General features: G+C 40.8%; 1 protein-coding gene across 4 annotated transcripts in view; it reads right to left on the reverse strand.

Moving 5' to 3' along the window:
* Positions 1-21,219, reverse strand: part of LOC145435140 (CUGBP Elav-like family member 3-A) — a 42,806-nt gene continuing 21,587 nt past the window's right edge. Inside the window, exons 6-17 of one of the 4 annotated variants that reach the window (XR_013913717.1) lie at positions 20,696-20,744; positions 19,491-19,596; positions 11,454-11,556; positions 8,552-8,686; positions 7,815-7,953; positions 7,379-7,546; positions 6,205-6,267; positions 5,575-5,706; positions 5,365-5,508; positions 4,412-4,574; positions 3,710-3,779; positions 1-743 (exon numbers count right to left, since the gene is read on the reverse strand). Coding sequence is in view for 3 of the 4 variants with exons in the window: in XM_080312424.1 (XP_080168550.1) it covers positions 4,447-4,574; positions 5,365-5,508; positions 5,575-5,706; positions 6,205-6,267; positions 7,379-7,546; positions 7,815-7,953; positions 8,552-8,686; positions 11,454-11,556; positions 19,491-19,596; positions 20,696-20,744 (1,167 nt within the window). In the remaining variant the exon portion in view is untranslated. The remainder of the gene's footprint in view (positions 744-3,709; positions 3,780-4,411; positions 4,575-5,364; positions 5,509-5,574; positions 5,707-6,204; positions 6,268-7,378; positions 7,547-7,814; positions 7,954-8,551; positions 8,687-11,453; positions 11,557-19,490; positions 19,597-20,695; positions 20,745-21,219) is intronic. The other 3 variants (XM_080312425.1, XM_080312424.1, XM_080312426.1) reach the window with 3 other exon arrangements.

Raw genomic sequence — 21,219 nt, forward strand, 5'->3', positions numbered from 1 at the left:
TTCTATGCGTCATATGTGTATTTGAGAAGTATCGCAATCATGATTAGTAAATATTCGCAGATTGCACAAGCGAGCTAATGTCCCGGAAACCCAGTTCTGCGGCGTCTGGCTTGAAATTGCAGGCCTCCGAGCAAATTGCTTGAAATCGCGTCGATTAACCATGTGTATTTACATATGTACATATAAGATGCTTTCCGCAAGTAAGCCCGTACATCACTGTCCGTAAAGCGTTAGAAAAATTGGTGATAAAATGACATTGGTCCACTCGCCGGCAAAATGCAACTTTGTAATGTAAATCGATGATACCGAGTAAGGTATAGCACATAAAATAGGAATGTTTGTTTCCCAGCACGAAGCTATAAATATGCATTGCACAAAATACAGTCTATTCGATTCGTCGATGTAGTGATATTAATAAAATTTATTAGGCTTTGCTACATATAGCAGTTTAGAGTGACATCAAAAAGTATTTAGTCATTTCATGTGGTTTGTTTATATAGGATAGTTTTGCGGGTTGTAATAGTACGCACGAGTTCGGTAAACTAAATCTTGCAACATTTCCAAAAGCACATATCTCTCGCAGAAGAAACGCTTAATAATATATCATTGCTTAATAAGTAAATAGTAATGAAAAGTATTAATAAATCGGTAGTACCGGCTGTTGGTAATAATAATTACGGGTCGTAAAACTTTTCGCAGCTCTGTGTAGAATATCTTCTGGACACTTTGAAGTTGCTTTCAGTCTGAATTGAATCGGGAAAGAGTTAAAAGACAGTTGAATCACTGGAATGCGCAGATGCTTTGTCATTGGATGACACGTGGATCTAACTATCTACGCCCTGAAAGAAGTTATGACGATAACCAGAGGTGGTCAACGCAGTTAGCGTAGTAGAGGTAGTTGCGACTCCCTAAATTTATACTCAATCACAAGAAGAATTAGTAGTAGCATTGTCCAAGTGAAGTTGACAATGAAAAGTCTCAAATGTACTTAGTTTTTAGCGTCGAAATGTGGATTTTGGGAAGGAGTTGTATAATTTTGCAGTTGATCAGTGCTTGGTAGGCTACTATCGAAATTGCAAGATGCGTCTTCACGACTGACATATCGCAGGGTTACCATATATCCTCCTTTTTCAGCAAATCGAAAATGTCCGCCGAGGACGCCTAAGTGTCCTCTATTTTGGGAATTCGTCATCCGTTATATCTTTGACAGCCACGCTAATAGACAGGCACAATTAAAAACGCCCCAAATGACGCGAAATCTGTAAAGTGGATGTTCGAGTGGGTCTTTCGGTAGCAGGACCGGAAAATGACCTTTATTTTTTACTCAACGCCACAGCAGTATTATTATAAAGTGGGTCATTCGGGAGTCGAGTCGGAAAAATGCTTTAAAAAAACTTTAGAATCAGCAGTTTTATTGTCCGGTAATCGAACTTTTGGGATTTGTGAAACGTGTCGTCCTTTCCAGAGCCCAAAATATGGTAACTCAGCGTAAAGTGAATAATGACGTTACAGGTAGGATCTGTGATATCTATTTCACGCGGTTTTTATGACTATTTCACAGATAAAACTGCTGAAAACTTGTCCCAAAACTGATTTCTACTTCTACAAAATATAAAGTTAAGAAACAAGCGGTTTTGCTTGGAGAACTGTTCACGCAGAAGCGAAATTAGTCTAAAATTACAACCACCAGAGCACGTGGCGCGACTAAACGAACGCTATGCTTCCGTATACTTAGAAAAGGTAGAGTTCTCCGATACTGATAACCTCTGAAGGCTCTGATGATGATAAGCCGTGTGTTTATTTCGAGTTTGCCATGAAATTATTCATATTTTAAGGATGTGAATCCCGGCTGAAAACGAGATAAGTCGTACGTGAAGTTATCGGTGAAATGGCATTTTCATATCGTGTATAGGACGCGGGAAAAATCGAGTATTAAGCTTCAAGTCAAGTCTAGTAGTATTCAAGCATCACTTGTTACGCCGTTATAGAGTACGGATAATGTGGAACGCTCAGATATGCACCTCTTATGCGACCGCAAAGACATTAATGCCAGTTTTACAATACATTAACGATTAATTGGTATTTTTTCGATTATACCTATATTTCATTGACTTTGTGACAACGCTGTAGCTCGATCATTACTTGATATAAATGCCATTTCCATTAACGTGCTCTGTACTGCATGTTTCGTATGTTGTGACAAGGCTTCAATTAAAATAGTTCTGAAACTGTATTTCTCGTTGATAAATTACATCTTAGTGGAGAGGAGAGTATAACTTCAATACTAAAAAAAATCTATCACTACTCGGCTTTAATCAGTACAATTCGTACTCGAATCATTGGGCCCGGCCCGAATCGTCAACAGGTAAGGTTTCTGTAGGTGTAGCATCGCCCACGGGCATGCACTCCATTATGATAGCAGTCCCAGAACGACTGCTATGGTGTCCGCAATCGACAGCTACACAGGTGTACGCAAATTAAAAGGATGACCAATTAAATAACACCTCTACGCGGCGACATTACGTTCATTCAAACTGAACACACTGTTTGGCACGACACACTGACAGCAGTAGAACATAGAACATCGACAAACGCCTATAGAACGGAATTGAAAAGAAAATAGAATTACCGGCCACTAACGCTCAACGATACGCAATGTACTCCACTATATATACAACCGATTTCCACTGTCGCTCAATACAAACTAATCGCAGCCGTGTGAACATGCAAGCGTTGGTGATCGTGACAGGACCTAGTACAGTGTTTATTAACTTTTTGATAAGTGCGGACCCCTAAATTTCTTTTGGCGTATCCGTGGACCTCCTTGGGAAGCTGATGACAAAAAGATCATCACTTATCAGGGCCCCATACGTCTTAGTCTAGACCACTGCCTTAGTTTGTGACCTGTGAGTGAGCGCTGAACATAAATAAGATTGCAAGTCAAAAAATAAGGACAGATAAAGGACATTGTAGTTTTATTGGGGACATTTCAACATTGACCTTTCATGGACCCCTTAAAACTAGCCCGCGGACCGCAAGGGGTCTATGGTCCCAGTCTTAAAAAACCTGGCCTATATTAAGCATAATATAAGATTGACCCTTGGTTGTGGTTTATATAGCCATAAGTCTAAATTTAAGAAAGACGGTGCCCCAACTCTGAACTGACGTTATTGATGTTATACGACAGATTCGTTCAAATGAGATTTAGCGCAGTTTAGCATGGCGATCAATACCAGGTCTGGATATCACCTTTATTTTTTTGTACATATACGGGCAATCTGTGACTTCATCAGGATAACGATTGATGTTTTTATGCAATCCAGTGTTTATTTACTACAAAAGAATTGTTTACTTGCTTTTATCCAGTGTCCAGGAAGTGAAAAGGGAAGGTGGTACAAATAATATCATTGGTTTTTGTTAACAAAACAGTCATATCTTTTCAAATATGAGAATCGAGGACAACGGCTAGCGACCATATTATGTGAGCCAAGAAAAACTTACAAGCGGTAATATTTCTAGAATTATAAACGGTAAATTACCTTAGCATTTTTAGTTCATTTGGGTGTCTTATAGCCTAGAATATAATCATGAATTGACGCGAGGACCAGCTTGCATGTTCACAGGTATCAACAGAATGACGAAAAATAAGAATTGATGCTATCGAACACGACACTACATTGTTATCATGGTTACACATCCAGCAACAGACCCGTGGCACCTCTCTCAGCACTTTATGTCGCTACGTGGCGCTTTCCCAGATATTCACAGCCAAATCTCGACTGGCGAAATAAAAATAACCGGAGTCAGGAGCTTGGTTGGGCAGGAGCGGTCGATTTCAACACCTTACACTTCGAATGACAGCCCATTCTCGTCGATATATCATTATTTTTCGAAGGTACTGGTAGGCCATATCACTTTTAGGCCCTCTACATTCTTACCGAGACAGACAAAGCCCGCCGTTTCTAAGAACTACTGTTCACTGTAAAATATTTGCGTAATGGTGAAGAGTTTAGTGGGATCTACCTCTGTGGGAATTTAGTTCATAGTTACTGGAATAACTGGTTGTAACCTCATAGATAGGGCAGATCTACATATACCGAGCCTTTGAATCGAAAAGGGGCGTGACCAGGAACCTTTGGGGTAGAGGCGAAATGAACTTTACAGCCGCGGTGAGTTCAATGCATATAAAATGCCATTTTTGTGGAGTGTATTTCCCTTCCTTTCCACAATTGATTAATTGCGCCCCTTAATTGATCAATTTTTCATGTGCCCTTTCATTTGAAGACACACACACAGCAAATCCCTCACCCCTGGATATGTTTCCCAATAACGCTAAAATAAATTTCAATTATACAGTCGCGTCTTTGGCACTGATAGAGATCGATACATTATCGTGGTTAAAATTCCTTACCTTTGTGAAGAAGGGATATGGTGTGATATAGTTTATTAGTAAGGTCTGCTTTGTTCCTTGGGTCTTTTCAGCTGTACCTTGAGTCTCTTGGGGCCGATTTGATAGCCGTTCATGCCCTGGATCGCGGCCTGTGCGCTGCCGCTGTTGTCGAAGCTAACAAAGCCTGGATCGAAAGTAAAAGGATTGCGATAAATGAAGTGACACTGGCCAAATTAAATCATAAACAGATTTACTAGAAGTACACAATAATAAGAAGTAAAGTGTCTCGGGTACTTTGCCAGTGGAAGCTACTAAAGCATGTACAATAGAGATATTGATACACCAAGAGTTAAGGAGAAGGTTGGCAGTCAAGCATTTTCCCATAACCGTAAAGAAGTTGGAGAAACTAGCAGCTTAAATCAATTGGGATATTCTAATTTTGTCTAAAAAATTCCACGAATTCGTACTTTAGCACTTTGGAATTTCAGTATCCACTCTATTTGCGGATAGAAGCTGTCTAGACAAATCTGGATATCAAATCTTCAGGTTGATTTGGAGAAAATTTTGGAAATGCATTCGGAAGATTACATCACATGTTGAGCATAAACAATTGAACGACATCAATTGGCTGGACCATTGACACTGACAGACGTCAAGACTTGTGTCTCAAACAAGGATTGATTAATTCGAACGATTCAATGAAACATACATCGATCTGACATATGACATTCATTTTATTGTAGAAACGAGAGTAATTGATTAAGCGCGAGCGAAGAACGCAATCCAAGAGACGGAAATGCTTCTTCGAGGTACAGAACTTCAACATGCAATTGATATGAAATGTATTCCTATTGAAAAAGGGCGGCATTGATGTCGTCACTATCAACGAAGCGCTCGCGGAAAACGCAATGCGAGAGACGGAAACAAAACAAAAAAGGTTGGTTCAATTCCGCCATTAATCAATCAATGCCTACCGAAGCACTTGCTCTGGCTGGTGGCTCTATCAATAAATACTTTCGCGGAAATGACAGTGCCGAAGCGCTGAAACGCGTTGGCCAAGTCCTGGTCTTCAAACTCGGCGGGCAAATGATAGATAAACAAATTACATCCTTCGGGACCTGTCACACAAAACGGAGCACATTCAGACTGTTCCATTCTCCCGGGCTTCGATAAGGGTTAGTTACCTTCTTTCTGTGGTGCTGTGGGGTTTCCGACTGCTGCCGGTGCGGCTTGGGCTGGAGACAGTGATGTGAGCTGTGATTGCGTGAGATGTTGGGTCGGGATTTGAGCGTACTGACCAGACGGCATGTACACGACTGAAACGGAAGGGTGTTAGGTCAGCTCGATGAGATCAAACTTATGAAGGAGTATAGGTATTAGGATTTAACGATTATGAACGATATTTTCAAATTTCAATTGCAAACACAACATCATCTACTCGGTTTGATTTATCTATTAGGTAAAATAGCAGGAATAAAACTCGATTGAATATAGGGGCGATGCTAAAAGGCATGAAAGCGGAACATTTCTCCTGAACCGAAATTTATAGCCTAATGGTTCTCAGCCGCTTCCGTTCGCGGTCCGGTAAAACTTCGAAGCAGATTTCGCGGACCGGGAACATTCAGGCTCTCGACACGTTAGTAATCAAATTTAAAATTGGACGATATTGTAGTTCCAGTAGAGAAGTCACAATGTCTCATGCGAAATTTGTGGGTAAGAATCAACACTTGACTCTCAAAAATCTATTTACTCTTTACCTACATAAGTTTGCAAAGTAGGCCTACTGCTTTATATTCATCAATTTGCGCACTAACCTGTGTAAGGTTGTTGTGGGTAGGCTGGGGCCTGGACCATTTCTATTGTCGGTGGGGTCGGAGCTGAAAAGGGGTGAACAATATTATCCAGTTGCACTGAAACCAGAGGAAGTCAAAGTAGCCATCGTTGGTACTGAGGTAGAGATATAGGTAATTCAGTTAACTTCTACTCAATTACAGGTAGAAGTAGAAGTAGAAGTAGAAAATGACGATCTGAAAGTAAACAAGTAAGTACTTTGTTAAAGTAAAAGAAACTCAGGGGTGACTGATGACTACTCTTTTGAAATGGTGTGATGTATCTTCGCCATGAAAGCAAAATGATTATCGACACTACAACGAAGTGAAATTTCAGAAATTATATTCAAATACACGGTATGTCTCGCCAATAGTTGGCATGATAATTATATTCACGAAGGGGATGCAAGCATCCCCCTAAACTACTTCACGCTTTAGACAAAATTTTGAAGTCTCAAAAGTTTGTGGTTTTGCTTAACAACTGTTAAGTAAAAGTGGAAGTATAGTTTAAAAACATTAACACTGGAGTCTGTAGTGAAAGTATAGTCAAAAGCCTATTTGAGTACTCAAAATACAAATCTTGAAAGGTAAGCAGTTAGCCCTAAAACAGTTCAAGTAGAAATGAAAGTAGTTTAAAAGCATAGCCATCTGTGTAAGTAGTTCAAATAGTCCACTAGATAATTTTAATTATCTAGTTAGACAAATTAGAGTGAAATGTCGGTAATTGAATTCAAATATAATTTGTGAAAGGTTTCAAGGTTCTGATTTAAATTCTAATCTAATTCTATGGTTTCCTCGAAATGCTACAGGAGAAGTGTATAGTGCGAAAGAAGCCACGTTTGCTGTCCAGAAAGTTGTCATCCTCGCGCTTATGAGAATGCCGTCTGGCTTGATATGAACTGAATTTGCTTTTTGTTGCGTTTCTTTCTAATTGAGTATTTTAATTCAATTTCCGGATTTCTGCGAATTCAGTAATTTTCCTTTTAATCTAATTTGAAAAAATACTGTGTAGCTATCATCCAAATTTTAATTTGGTTCTGTAAAGCTGAACATTTTTCAATTGTCGAACTCTGCCTCTGTGTACAGCTCGGGGTCACGCAAATTTTTACACTACATAAATCAACCTAGATTAGGAATTATTAAGGGTAGCATATCGTACCTGGGCACGCCTGTAAAGGGTACATGGCTTCCTGTGCGCTGGAAAACGGAGAGCCTTGGTCTAGTACTTGCGACGGAACGAGGCTTAAAGTAGTGATGGGTGTTGCTGGACTTTGCGGCGTGCTCGGTATACTGGTGATCTGCTGGGGGCCTGTAATACACCATTCTTCTGCGTGAATAAAATTAGAGTTATTGTCAGTGGTGTGTTGTGATAGGTGGTATTCGTTAACTAAAACACACGGTCTGGTCGTGTACAGTATATTGCACCATAGTGCTTAGGCACTATTGCAGAGTATATGTACGCCGTATCATAGTACTTGGGCACTATAGCTGTACACCAGGACTTCATGGCTGCTTATAGTATCCTAATCACGTTTACTGCGCGGTTGGACATGTCAAAGTTACAATTTAGAGAGTAAAAAGACTACGATACCCACCCGTTCCTGTCTGCATGACCGCTGATCCCGGCGTTAAGTGCGCCAGTGTAGGTGTAGTAGCAGCCAGCGCTGTCATTGGCGACCAACCCGCTGTTGGAATAACGTTGGGAGCCGCAGCTATCAGTTGATGGTGCGCCATCTGCAACGCGGATAGAAATTAGTCTCAATAATTGATACGGCAGACTCGTACATTGGTGTGACATAACGCAACAAATTTAGCGAGCATTGAGATGAATTAAATGTATTCAAAGCTAGAACTCTATGTTCTTGAAATCTGCACAAAATACGATTGTGCTTCCAGTATCCGGTAAATATCCATGATTTCAACAAAGTCTATTGTGACATCCGTTTATATTTGTATTCAATTCTCGTGTATCAGGACCGATATACTTGAGAAATAGGCGCATACACCCTATTTTATCTGTTTGAATAAACATGTTAGCAGTGAGAAAAATGAGTATATTGTGAATCATGGTATACTATCGATATCATCCCAGAGCTTCACAGAAATGAGTTGAACTCGACTTGAACTCGATACTGAACACTGAACAGTAAACACTATGACTCGGACTCGACACGTTGCTCGCTGGCTTGGACTCTGACTCGACTCGGTGATGAATTGAAAATACCACGACCTGACTTGAGTCGAAACTACTGTGACTCGGAACCTTGTGACTTGGTCACAACCCAGATAATTACACTAGTCATGTTGTACGGTGAGGTACATCCATATTCACCTGTGGAATGGTGGAGCCGTACGGAGAAAGCTGCAGGGCGACCGGGCCGTAGCTGTTGGCGATTTGGTTCATCTTGCGGACCGCGCGTTCTCGATCTGTGTCCGCTAGCTTCACCACGATGCTGGAGGACGCACCCTGAATACATTTAAGTGAAGGATTCGGGAGAGGTGAGCTCTGATAATTCTATATCTGGAACATAGGAAAAATTGAAACCAAAAATTTCTATAGCAAAAGTTCGCAAACTTTTTTGACCCATCGCCCCCTTAAGCTCGACATATCTTTATCGCCTCCCAAAAAGCGACCGCATTAGACTATACCAGGGGTCGGGAACCTTTTTCGACCGAAGATCCATATTGGCCCAATATTTTCAATTGAAACTCCCAAAGAGCCATGCATGTTACGTCACAATTGAAAATCCACGACGTGTTGGTAGCACTATTAATATATGGGACTCGTAGTGTGCACCATATTTTTTCTGCCCACATGCGTAGGTGGAGCCAAACATGGTCACTACAGCAGTACATGCCCACTGCAGAGTGTGAGGCGTCAGTGACGTGGGGTTAGAGGAGAAAAGTGAGACAGTGCCTCAGATGTCGTCAGGGATGAGTGAGCGAAAATTGTCAAACCTTCAATGATTACTAGTATTTTCTATCGATGTTTATGAATGGCTAGATTGCGAACATTTTTATTTCCAAAATCACGGAATTTTCATATTTATTGCTCGAAATTAAAGCGCGAAAGGCGAGGTAAGGCACAGATGAGGCATAAACGGGACAAGTCTCATATGTATGGTAGCGCAACTCACCGCAAATAGCTTAGAATTTATAATCACTGATATTAATCAAATGTAATTGTCTCCCTGATTCCGAAAATTTAGGTATTGATAGGTATTGATCGACTTCTAACATATTCGGCGTAACGTAACGTTGAGTTACGCACCTGCATTTTTACGGCTGTGCTATAAAGCTCTATAGTAGTATACGTTGTTTTTAATTTGAATTTGTAATTGTGAATGTAACTTCCAAGTCATTTTATTTCTCAGCGTAGATCAAAATGGCAATGTGTATATGAAAACTACATTGTCGTACAACCATCGCCATGTCTGCCATTGTCTTTAATCCATCAAGGTATCGTGCAATCCAAGATTTTGAGGCGCGCGATCGTAGGTAGATCGAATTCGCGAGTGGTGTGAGTCGCCGGTGCGACAGCAACTTAAATTCGGGGATATAGAAAAGAGGTACGAATACGAACCCCTTGGATACCCCTCTGTCTTGATCTCTCAAAGACATTTTTATGCTGTCACGAGAATAATTATTCTGGCCGTCATGAAAATTTACTAACAGGTTGCTGCAATATCGATAAATTAAGAACAAAATGAAAAATATCTAAAAGAGCCATATCCTATATCCAAAAGAGCCGTATATGGCTCTCAAGCCATAGGTTCCCGACCACTGGACTATACTAACAGTTAATGCCGATTTCCAGACCTTGCCAGCTATTTCGGGGTGGTTCCATTATAACGACTATATCTTATTTTGTATTTTCGGAATCCGTGCGACACTGGCTTTCGGTTCAGACCAGTTTTAATAAAGTTTAGCGCTCAGATGGCTAGCTATAGGGCTACCAAGTATATGCTGCTTTTAGCCAGCTCGGCGGTAGACCTCACTGGATATTCAAGTGTGTCGATTAAAGTTGCGCATCTAACAGTATCAGAATCAGTTTTAATAATAATTTCAAAACTCCACAAGACTGCGATACAATGAAAAGATGTGAATGTGTTGAAACGAATTGGAGTAGTCTTTAAGATCAGACACCAACCGGGGCCTAGGCCAGAGGCGGGCAACATCCGGCCCGCAGACAGTTTCAGGTCTGACATGATAATGTGACCCGCGGGTCTACACTACATTCATTTGCGAGCAAACATTTACGACCATCAACATTACCGAGACAAAGCTGTGTTCAAATCTAACCGACGTTCACGTGCATTCTTTACTGAGAGTTTTCTCCTCGAATCCTGTCATAATCGTAACATTTCATTCACAACTGATAACCACTTAGTCCGGCTTGAGCTATTAAACCCTGTTGCCGAGTTTGTGACCAGTATAGTAAAAGCCAAATTATGTTCCTAAATAACTTATACCTGAAGGTTTACCGACCGTGGCACACTATAGTCCCTTATGGAAGATAAGTGTCACCACCACTTTTTACAATACTAATATTAATAATAATAATAATTTACTAAGAGTTTCTACGTCCGTCATGCCGCCAGAGTTCAAATAACTTATTGACAATTTTGATTGACTACAGGTGTCTCATTGACTCCAACAGCTATTGAAGGAGGCTACATTACGTTAACATATTCATTAAATACTGTTTTCGGTGTCCATGCTTTAACCATAAAAGTTTTCATGGAATGCGACAAAGTCCTTCTACGGGCGGATAAATTCGCGATTAATGTTTTGATTCAGGAATCCGGCATGTCAAATACTACATTTTCCTATATCCGGCCCGCTGACTGGAGAAGTTGCCCACCCCTGGCCTAGGCGATGTAAACAACAGGCATGCACAATGCACATTGCGCACTGACCGAAAAGTAAAGGAAAATAATATAAAAGGACAAGCTACAAAATGAGGTATGGCATGTGACGGAAGACAAGGTCGATATGTACACTGGAGGGCTGACCAGAGTGACCACTGACCAGCAGGCCTATTCATTCAATAGAAATTGCTTGTATTTCGACTTGAATGTGGACAATGGACATACTCGACGACTGTCGGATAGCCGCCGAGATACTGGTCCACACCGTAGGTTAGTGATCTATAATAGATCTGTTATTAGAAGGAATTTGTCGCATTCCATGAAAACTTTTATGGTTAAAGCATGGAGACCGAAAACTCGTACCGGCATGGTGAGTTTTCCGTGGATCGCTTCGATGGCGGCTTTGGCTGCGGCCGCAGACGAGAGCTTGACAAATGAACAGCCCTTGCTTTGTCCGTCCGTAGTTCTGAAAGAGGGAATCGATGTAGATATCGTACTGTCGTAAGTTCACGAATATTATTCAAAAAGTCTTAAATTTCGCACATACTGGTCGTAAGCAGCAAAACGGTAGGGTAAAACAAAGGGAGAAGTCGAATGAATAGACGATTGCTGGGATTTGCTGACCCTCTAGTGTAACCATACGGTGAAAACCTGCATGGTGGGTATGTAGTAGGTACCAGTGATGAGCGGACAGTGCTTTTCGAGACTCCGAATCCCTCCGACAACTTTAGTGTCTGAGGAAAACTCCCTCCAACTCCGAAGACCTCAATCCCAGACTCCGAGATACTCCGGTGAATCTCGTCAAGTATCCGAAACAGTGGCAAGCATGGTAGACTTGGTAATGTGTTATACTAAATTTATCTTATAATATGGTTGGCCTCATAGTATTGTCTACTCTCCAGTCCCCAATTGCAGTGCAGATGGCTGATTTTTATGCACTTGGCAATCATTTTTGCATGCTACCCGTCACATTACAACTTTAGAAGGTGTCGACTGTCTGTGTTTTGGTTTGCTATCATAATCAAGAGTGTATTCTGGTCAGAGCTATCCAATGATATCGGAGACAAAAGATACGATACTCCGAAATTCTCCGAAAAAATATCTGTAGTAAACTCCACTCCGCTCCGACTGTCACAAAATCGGCAAAACTCCACCCGGAATCCACTCCGACTCCGCTCCGATGCTCATCACTGGTAGGTACACGGACGAGGGAGACCGCATGTCTGCAGCTGAACAACCTCCCGCCTAGGAGGTTATAGTCAGATGCAGCGTCGCGGTCTCCGTCGTTCCGTGGCTAGACACTGTTCGGTTCGCTCGCATCTATCGGACAACCCAGTGTTGACGACAGTTGTGCTTAATATATAAACCAGAGCGTACATAAAATAACATTTACGGTAAGTACGCTGATATCGATGAAGCGACTGATTGATGCACTTAAGTAGTTTTCTTGCAGTATCTCTGCCTGAAGGCCACACAATTCCACAAAAACTCATAATATTTGTATACCTGATCGAAGTAGTTAGCGTTTATTGCCCAAGTAGAAATAACGTCGTCAATTTCTACTCAATTACAAATCCCAAGAGAAAAGGGAAGTCTATGGTGTAGACGCTTGCTGAATTTATTTCAATTTATTTCGAGGTTGCAATGATGCATGGTATGAACACATGACAGTTTCTCCCGGCTGCATTGCGTCAATGCCAGCGGGTGAATGCGCCAGTGGGCGAGCGTAAGCCGGGCGTTTATTCGCGAAGGCTGTTGATGCTCGTCCGTGCACGTTTCTGCGCGTGCTACTTGCGGTTAGCTCAGCGTCTACCGGACAACCCGTTGCGGCTAGTAGCGTAGGCATTTAAGTATTGCCGTACGGAAGTAAAATAATATTTACGGTGACTAGGATTTAAAACAGTACTTAAGCAGGTTTTTCACTTGCATTAGTTACTCGGGAGGTGTTATTTTTAGACTACTTACGCTGTGGTTGAATAGTTTTTTAGGTAAAACTGCTCTTCAAATTTTAGCAATGTAGTTTTGGGGTAAGTTTGCATCGATTATACGAATGAAATGGTCATAACAACAGCGTGAAATAGACTCTGCCTGATGATATCTCAATTCTTTTGGGAAAATTCTACTTAATTGCAACATCGTTAGTAGTTTAACCAAGCTTGAACAATGAACACTTCACAGCCATTTCTATTCCGATCAGATTAATATAACAACAGCAGTAGGCCTACGTGTGCATAGTGCAGGCGATCCCTGTTATCGTCCAACCATGAAGTGTGATAGACAACCTCCAACCATACTATCCACAAGCAGATCTCACTGCGGTTGGGTTACGTCGTTCTTTCCATTCGATCAAAAGCAACCGCTGCTAAGCTGTGACAGCTTATGCCGCTGATTCAGCTGTGATACAGCGGATACAGCTGTGATGCACCTGATTGCGGGAGTAGGCCTATATGGTAATATACAACGTTGTGTATTTCACGCCATATTTGGATACGAATATGACTTCCTATTGCAATGATCACGAGTCTATATAAGCGCATGTTTAGCTGACTCGAGACGAGACTCCTTTGCTAAACCTACTATTATTATCAACGTCTGAAATATATTCGTATGTCTTGTGTAATATCTGCGACTTGAGAAGATCTCACTAGGATACCGGATTCCAGGTTAAGTAGTCAGCCAGCTAAACCTATTATACTTTGGTTAGCTATACTTCTACTTCCAGGAACGTTAATTCTATATCGGCCATAGCACAAGTCCCTGAATCTTGAATTCCGCCATTAGGCAAACATTTGATGGACAATTCACAATTCTAATAGTTGTGCGAAAAATTTACCAGACGAGATCTTGGAAAAGGCCGTTCACTCTTTCATTTGCGTGATTTGGAATCAATTTTTATCAAAATACGCCAGCCTAGTTCGCGTCAACAGAAGCAGTTCGTGTACCATCTAAAAATAGTAGGCCTACATTGAGATTAAGTGATCTCTTCGCCTCGTTATTCTAAATGTCATGCCGGTGATGTCATATTTGGTGATAGATTGTTGATATACAATGTTTTCCAATTCTCTTACAATTGCTAACTATTAGCCATGACGAGTGCAAGCCGACAATATCCGAGCTTATTTCAATATTGTACAATTTCATTTTGATACTCGAATAGACCACATCCACTTCTACTTGCCAGTTTGTTAGACAAAATTACCAACTTTTAAAGTAGAAAAGAGTTTTGGGATAAGTAAGCATCTCGTATGAGTGAAATTGTAACAAATGCCGCGTGAAGTAGCCTCTACGAATACGTTCCAAAATCCTTCCTATTCGTAGCGTCGTTAATAATTTAACTAAGCTGAACACGGGACTCCCTATAACAATATCACAGCAACAGAAGTGCTGGAAATAGTACGAGAAAAGTTTGCGAAGTGAAAAGGCGTGCGCTGGATCAACTCGACCCTCTAGTTCTGCGGTCTTTTTTCGCCATACAAGGTATGAACACAGCGGCAGACACTTCACTGACAAATTCATCTCGATCGCCGGCTCTCCCATTCTTAAGTAACCACCTCTGACCCAAACCATAACCTAACTTTTACACCTAGTCCGAATACAGTAATATATATAATAACCCGCGAAAATCGAGTAGCTCAGTGATTCGATATTGAACTCGACGCAAAGCGATACTTAAATTACGTTACAAAATAGAACCGTGTGGAAACTTGAAATAAGCACCTTTTTTGCGATCATTGAAAATACAATGCAAGTTCTACAATCTACATACTATTTAATATCATGTGGATTTTTTACTAAACCAATTTCATTGCACTTTGTGACAATGCTGCGGACTGATCACGGCATCATGGATATGTCATTTCCAGTAACGTGCGGAGCTTTGTCCTGCATGTTTCGTATGCTGCGACACGACCAAACGAACGGAAATAGTATGGTAAGTTCACTCTTATCTAGTGACAAGGAGCGTATAATATCAGTACTGCAGGCGATCCCTGTTATCGTCCAACCGTGAAATGTGATAGACAACCTCCAACCATACTACCCACAAGCAGATCTCACTGCGTTTGGGTTACGTCGTTATTTTCATTCGATCAAAGGCAACCGCAACTAAGCTGTGGCAACTCATACCGCTGATACAGCTGTGATAGGCCTACAGCGGATACAGCTGTGATACACCTGATTGCGGGAGTATATGGTAATATACAACGTTGTGTATTTCACGCCATATTTGGATACGAATATGACTTCCTATTGTAATGATCACGAGTCTATATAAGCGCATGTTTAGCTGACTCGAGACGAGACTCCTTTGCTAAACCTACTGTTATCAACGTCTGAAATATATTCGTATGTCTTGTTATTCGTATGCCAGGTTAAGTATTCAGCCAGCTAAACCTATTATACTTTGGATAGCTATATTTCTACTCCCAGGACCGATAACTCTATATCGTTGCAGCACATGAAAAATCACCTCTCACTGCTCGACTCGAATCACTAAAATTAAAACTAGAACCGGACCACGACCTAACATCGACCTCGCCCTCTGCCACGTGCCACCTCATTTTGTCGCTTGCGTCTTATATTCTCTGCATTACTTTTCATTCAGTGTGCATGCATCTTGTTTACTTCGCTTAGGCTAAGGTGGGTGTCTGCTATTAAAGGCTACTCCAAGTTGTTTCGACACCTTCCTATCTTTTCATTGTATTTTCTTGTGATGTTTTGAAACGACGAAAATATTAATAAACCTGATTGATTGATACATTACATTGCATTACATTACATTACATTACATTACATTGATAAAAAATCCAATGTTGTTTGTGAATCGAAAAGGGAAGTCGAATGCGTAGGCGTTCGCTGGATCAAGCCGACCCTAAGTGCTGCAGGCTGCTAGCCATACAAGGTTCGAACACGGCTGCAGACACACACTGACAAGTGAGATCGCCGGCTCTCCGCTGCTGGGAGTGAATACCGGGTGAGAGACAGGGCAGCTTATGCTGCGCATACCCTGCTGCGAGAAGCGTATTTCGTACGCTGAGAACGTTGCCCGCGTGCCTGCGCGTGTTTCTGTTGGTTCACTCGCGCCTACCGGACAACCCGACATGCGCGTGAGCGGTGACGGATAAATATGTGAGCTCTGACATGAAATAAGATTTACGGTGAGTGCGAGACGGTTGAAATTATTTTTGGCCTTTTCGACTTTAAATTGTAGTTACTCAGTTTTTTCTCGAAATTGGATTTGACCTGGGCTTAATTAATCCGCAGAAATTTGACTAGTATTCGAATTACAGCGTATTTTCCAAATTATAATTATAGCTACACATTTTTTTCCCTATTGAATTAGAAATAGACTTGATGAATTCGCAAAAGGTAGGAAATTGAATTAAATTCCTAATTATACGGAAATACAACAAACATTAAGTGTCCTTCAAATCAAATCATAATTCATCCTAATGAGCACGAGAATGGCAAATATCTGTACAGCAAGCTGGAGTCGTTTCGCGCTACACAGTTCTCCAAATCTCCAGTAGCATGTTCAGGAAACCGGAAATGAGATTAGAATTAAGATATTTTACAAATAATATTAGATCTATATACCGGCATTTCGCTCCAATTAGTTTAAGTGGACGATTATAGAATTATCTAGCTTTCCAAGTCTGCTACTGGCTAACGGACTCGTGAGGCTTTGCTGGCAGTAGCTTATACCCGCAGGCGGTCAGTAACAGAGAAGCCAATATCTACTTTTTTCAGACTTATTATAGTGCAGGGGAGGGTAAACTGTTTGGCTCGCGGGCTGCACTCGACTTCAGAATTCATTCGCCGGCCGCACTATAGTAAATAGCGATTAATAGCAAAAACGCAATGTTTAAATATATAGTGACCGTGGAAATATGGAGGTTATTTAAATATATATTTTAAACAAACTAAATATACGCGTCACAAAATTGACAAGATCTTATAAGCTGGCCGTCCTAAATAATTAATTTGTAAAAATTAACGATGAAAGTGGCTTGTGCCAATTCTACTTTTGCTTTACCTCCAGGACATACAATGCTGACAGCATTATAACTATGTTACTTTTAAATACGTTTCTACAATTATTGAAGATATAATTATAAAATACTTCTACACATATCGAGGAAGAATCTACGTAACACACGCGCGAATCGGTTTTTCAAAGTACAGCACTATAAAAGTAATGAAGTTGCTAGAGTTAACAATTCGAAATCACACTCGCGAACCAAATTATATGTTATTTTTGATTTGACTTTCTGTGATGTGTAGCAAGTGAGACCTCTAAAAATGCGTGGGACTTGAGAGCAGGCTATGAAGGTTGAAACAGAAATAAGAAATAAACATCAAAGTAAGACTACAACTTGTCATTGTCAGAGTGAAATATACTATCAAAAAGCTTCCAATTTTGAAAAGTGGTCAGGAGTTTCTGGGATAAGTTTGCGTCACGTTTATTAGTGAAATCGTAGTGAGAACTGCGTGAAATTGCTGGAAAATTCTACCATTTTGCAGCGTCACTAATCTAACCAAGCCTGAACACTGAATTCGTCACTCCTGTAACAATAATAGACCCAGAAACTGTCTTCGCCATGCTTGAGTGAGCGTGTCAAGAGTGAGTAAAAATGACTATATTATGAATGTGAGACCTTCGATACCACCCAAAAGCTGGAAAAATGTTACTTGAGCCTAACTGGACTAGATTGAAACAGTGAACAATATGGCGTGGATTAAGACCTTTGCTTCCTGATTTTTTTTTGTGACTAGAATGGTTTTGTCGACCACTACGGTCATTTACGCCGACCGATATTTTTCCTTTTCATTCCGTAGCTGCCGGCTTGTAGCACGGTCTACTTCTAGGCTTTTATAAGACACCGCCTATGCGGATGATACGAAGAGGAGGAGCCTATAGATAAACCTCCAACACAAAGGTAGGAATTTCGAAGTCGACCGACGAATCCGCAATCCCTTGATCTTGCAGCTGTGACTGTGGATTATACCACCACCACGCACCACACTATCTCGCCATTTGCTCCTTGACTTGACTCGGTGGGCAACGCCGGCAAATTTTACTCAAGTAAAAGTAGCAGTGGCGATTTACAAGTAAGTAAAAAGTAAATTATCGTCTCCGCCGTACATTCCACTGAGGAAGGTTGTGAACCTCGATCGGGCGTATCGCAGGATACGCAACATGTAGTAGACGTTACAATAACGACATGTCTGTGAACCACAAATTGAAATGCAATACACCAATGTGGTTGGGTTGTGGGCATATTCATACTTTCAGAATGGTGCGTACTGGAAAAGTTTTAGAAGTTAAAAGGGAAGTCTAATGCGTAGGCGTTCGCTGGATCAACTCGACCCGAGTGCCCATGGCTGCAAGCCATACAAGGTGTGAACACATAGGCAGATACGTTGCTGACAACGTCAATCGCCGGCTCTCCTCTGCTGGGAGTAGCGGGCTTCGGCGTGCGACAGGGAGACGCTTATTGCTGTACATCCCCGCCGCGACAGAGCGAGGCAGATCGCCTTACAACCCTGCTGCCGTTCTGCAGATACTGTTGCCGCTCGCGTCTGCGTGTGTCTCTAGTGGTTCGCTCGCGTCTACCGGACAACCCGACACTTGTCAAAGCTGTGACCATTAAATATCGCTGCTCTTCGGTAATATAACATTTACGGTGACTGCGATGTACGAACTAACTCACGCGCAAAGTCTGCAAACTAGAAAAATTTTACTTTCCGAAATGAGTTTAGAACGCGAATGATGGCGACACGGGACTTTTTGGAATTATATTAGACTCGCTGGACTCGTAAAATCTAGGAACTTTAAATTTTAGATTTGAAAGAAACACAGCAAAAATCAAGCCCGTGACTATGACGTCATAATTGGTGACACGATAGTTGATATACAACGTTCTTTTCAATTCTCTACTAGCTGCTGACGATTAACCCTGATGATGTAGGCCGAAAATATTCGGGTATATTTCAATATGAATATAGCATTCAAATTCAGAATTCAGAACGGCAAATATTCACCAAGCTTGGCTCGGTTCGCACTAAACAGCCATACATACATATTGCATACTGTTGACTGAAACCTACCGGCAGTCGGGTATTATACCCTCCATTATCCAACATTCAAGCAATAAGCGCTATAAAACCACCTTATTATTCGAATTTTCATGCCCCTGACGACATATTCGGTAATACGATTGTTGATTTACAATGTTTTTTTCCAATTCTCTACTATTTGCTGACGATTACCCCTGACGAGTACCAGCCGAAAATATTCGTGTTCATTGCCATATTAACATATACCATTCAATTGTATACCGAAGTTCTGTATCTCCAAAAGTCTCTTAAACCCCGTGTATTTACAGGTCTTACTAATACCTGAGAATGGTGCATTCTTCAATAGTTCCGAACTTTTCGAAGATTCGTCTCACGTCTTCCTCGTCCTGTTTCTTCCCGAGCATACCAACGAATAGTTTTCTGTCCTCTGTCAAGGAAATTACGGAATGTCATGCAAGCGTATCGATGCCATACCAGTACAGAGTACACCAGTAACATAATTTGTGATATTATCTGACTGAGAAATCTGATGTTAAGATAGTCTATTTATAGTATTGAATAGAATTTGCCGAATTGAAATGACATGGGGTAAAAAGCCGTTAGAAGTTATACGCAGCATTTCCTATTATACAAATGCAAATGGTAGATCAATTAAGGTCCATTCAAAGAGTAAATGTTCCTCTAACTGTTAAGCAGGGGTGGTTCAAGTATAGTCAGTGTTGATACTGATCGAAGTATCACAGTAAACTTCTACTGTATTGCGAGTAGAAGAAGCGACTTCCAAGATATGTCAAAACTATTTCTATTAGACAACGATAGGTCTAACATGCAATCAAGTAGATTCAAGTAATTAGATTTGATAAAATGGTTGCATACTTCTATCAGTTAACCGGAGGTGACTATTCTAACGAAATTGAGTGATGTATCTTCGGGACTAATGCAAAAATACTATTATTACGCGCCACATAGGTCAGATCTTCGAAAATATCTTTTCAGTTAACGTGAAACGACCTGTTTCACGCGGCTTCTGTGACGATTTCACTCAAAAAAGCGTTACAAACCTACCCAAAGAGTTAGTAGTTTTAGCTGAAAACTGTTCGGTAGAAGTGGAGGAACCAGTTGTGTAAGTATCGCAAGTAGGCAAACCTACTTGAGCATGCTCATAATAAGTAAAAGTACTTTACCAGAGTCTGTCAAAGTAGTCATGTATCTCTGAAGTGATAAAAACTTATCCCAAACCCACTTTACACTTTTCAAATTCTAAATCGTAAAAAATAAGTAGTTAGGCCTAAAACTGTTTACCTCGATGTGAATTTAGTCTAAAAACATAACAATTTGACACAATTTACAACCTACTTGAGCGCTCGGAAATACAGTAGAAGTACTTCGTTAATGACCACCTCTGCTACCGTATTACATCTCAATTAACTTTGGAATAGAAGCGTGCCTAAGGCTGTCGACATAATTGTAAATTGTAGCGCATATAGTTGCATTGAAGAAACGACCGAAAATGTTTCTGAACGTACCTCCTTTGTTCACAGTGTCGGCAGGTTTGACTTGCATGGGATGGTTCATCTAAACAAGATTTCAGAGTGTCACACATATTGTAGTTCGTGCATATGTTAATTTTAACGTTGTTTAAGTTGATACTGATATCATTTCCATTAGCGACACCTTGTGTGATGTAGCTAAAGAAAATTTGATGGTAAATCAATATCAGTACGACTTTTATACTCGATATATTAGGATAAAGCAATGCCAGTGCTGTTTGCCACTAATCATCGTATTAAACCCTTTAAAAGGCACCTGTGTATAGTAGCAAACGCTTTTAATAAAGCTTTTTATACGCTATATTTAAACCCAGTGATTAAGGCTTACCAAAGTCTCCATGATTGGCATATTATCCCGACTTAACCTAAATTCCTAGCTACGGATTTATAAACTATCGAGAACCTGCAGAACCTGCAGAAATACGAAATAAATTAACAATATGAACATATTATTTTGCGTGGAAATCGTAGGCGACAGTCTTTCGTTCATGCCTGCGTAC

This window comes from Botryllus schlosseri, chromosome 3 (genome assembly GCF_051294905.1).
Source record: "Botryllus schlosseri isolate E-star chromosome 3, Bs_hap1, whole genome shotgun sequence".
Classification (NCBI taxonomy): domain Eukaryota; kingdom Metazoa; phylum Chordata; class Ascidiacea; order Stolidobranchia; family Styelidae; genus Botryllus; species Botryllus schlosseri.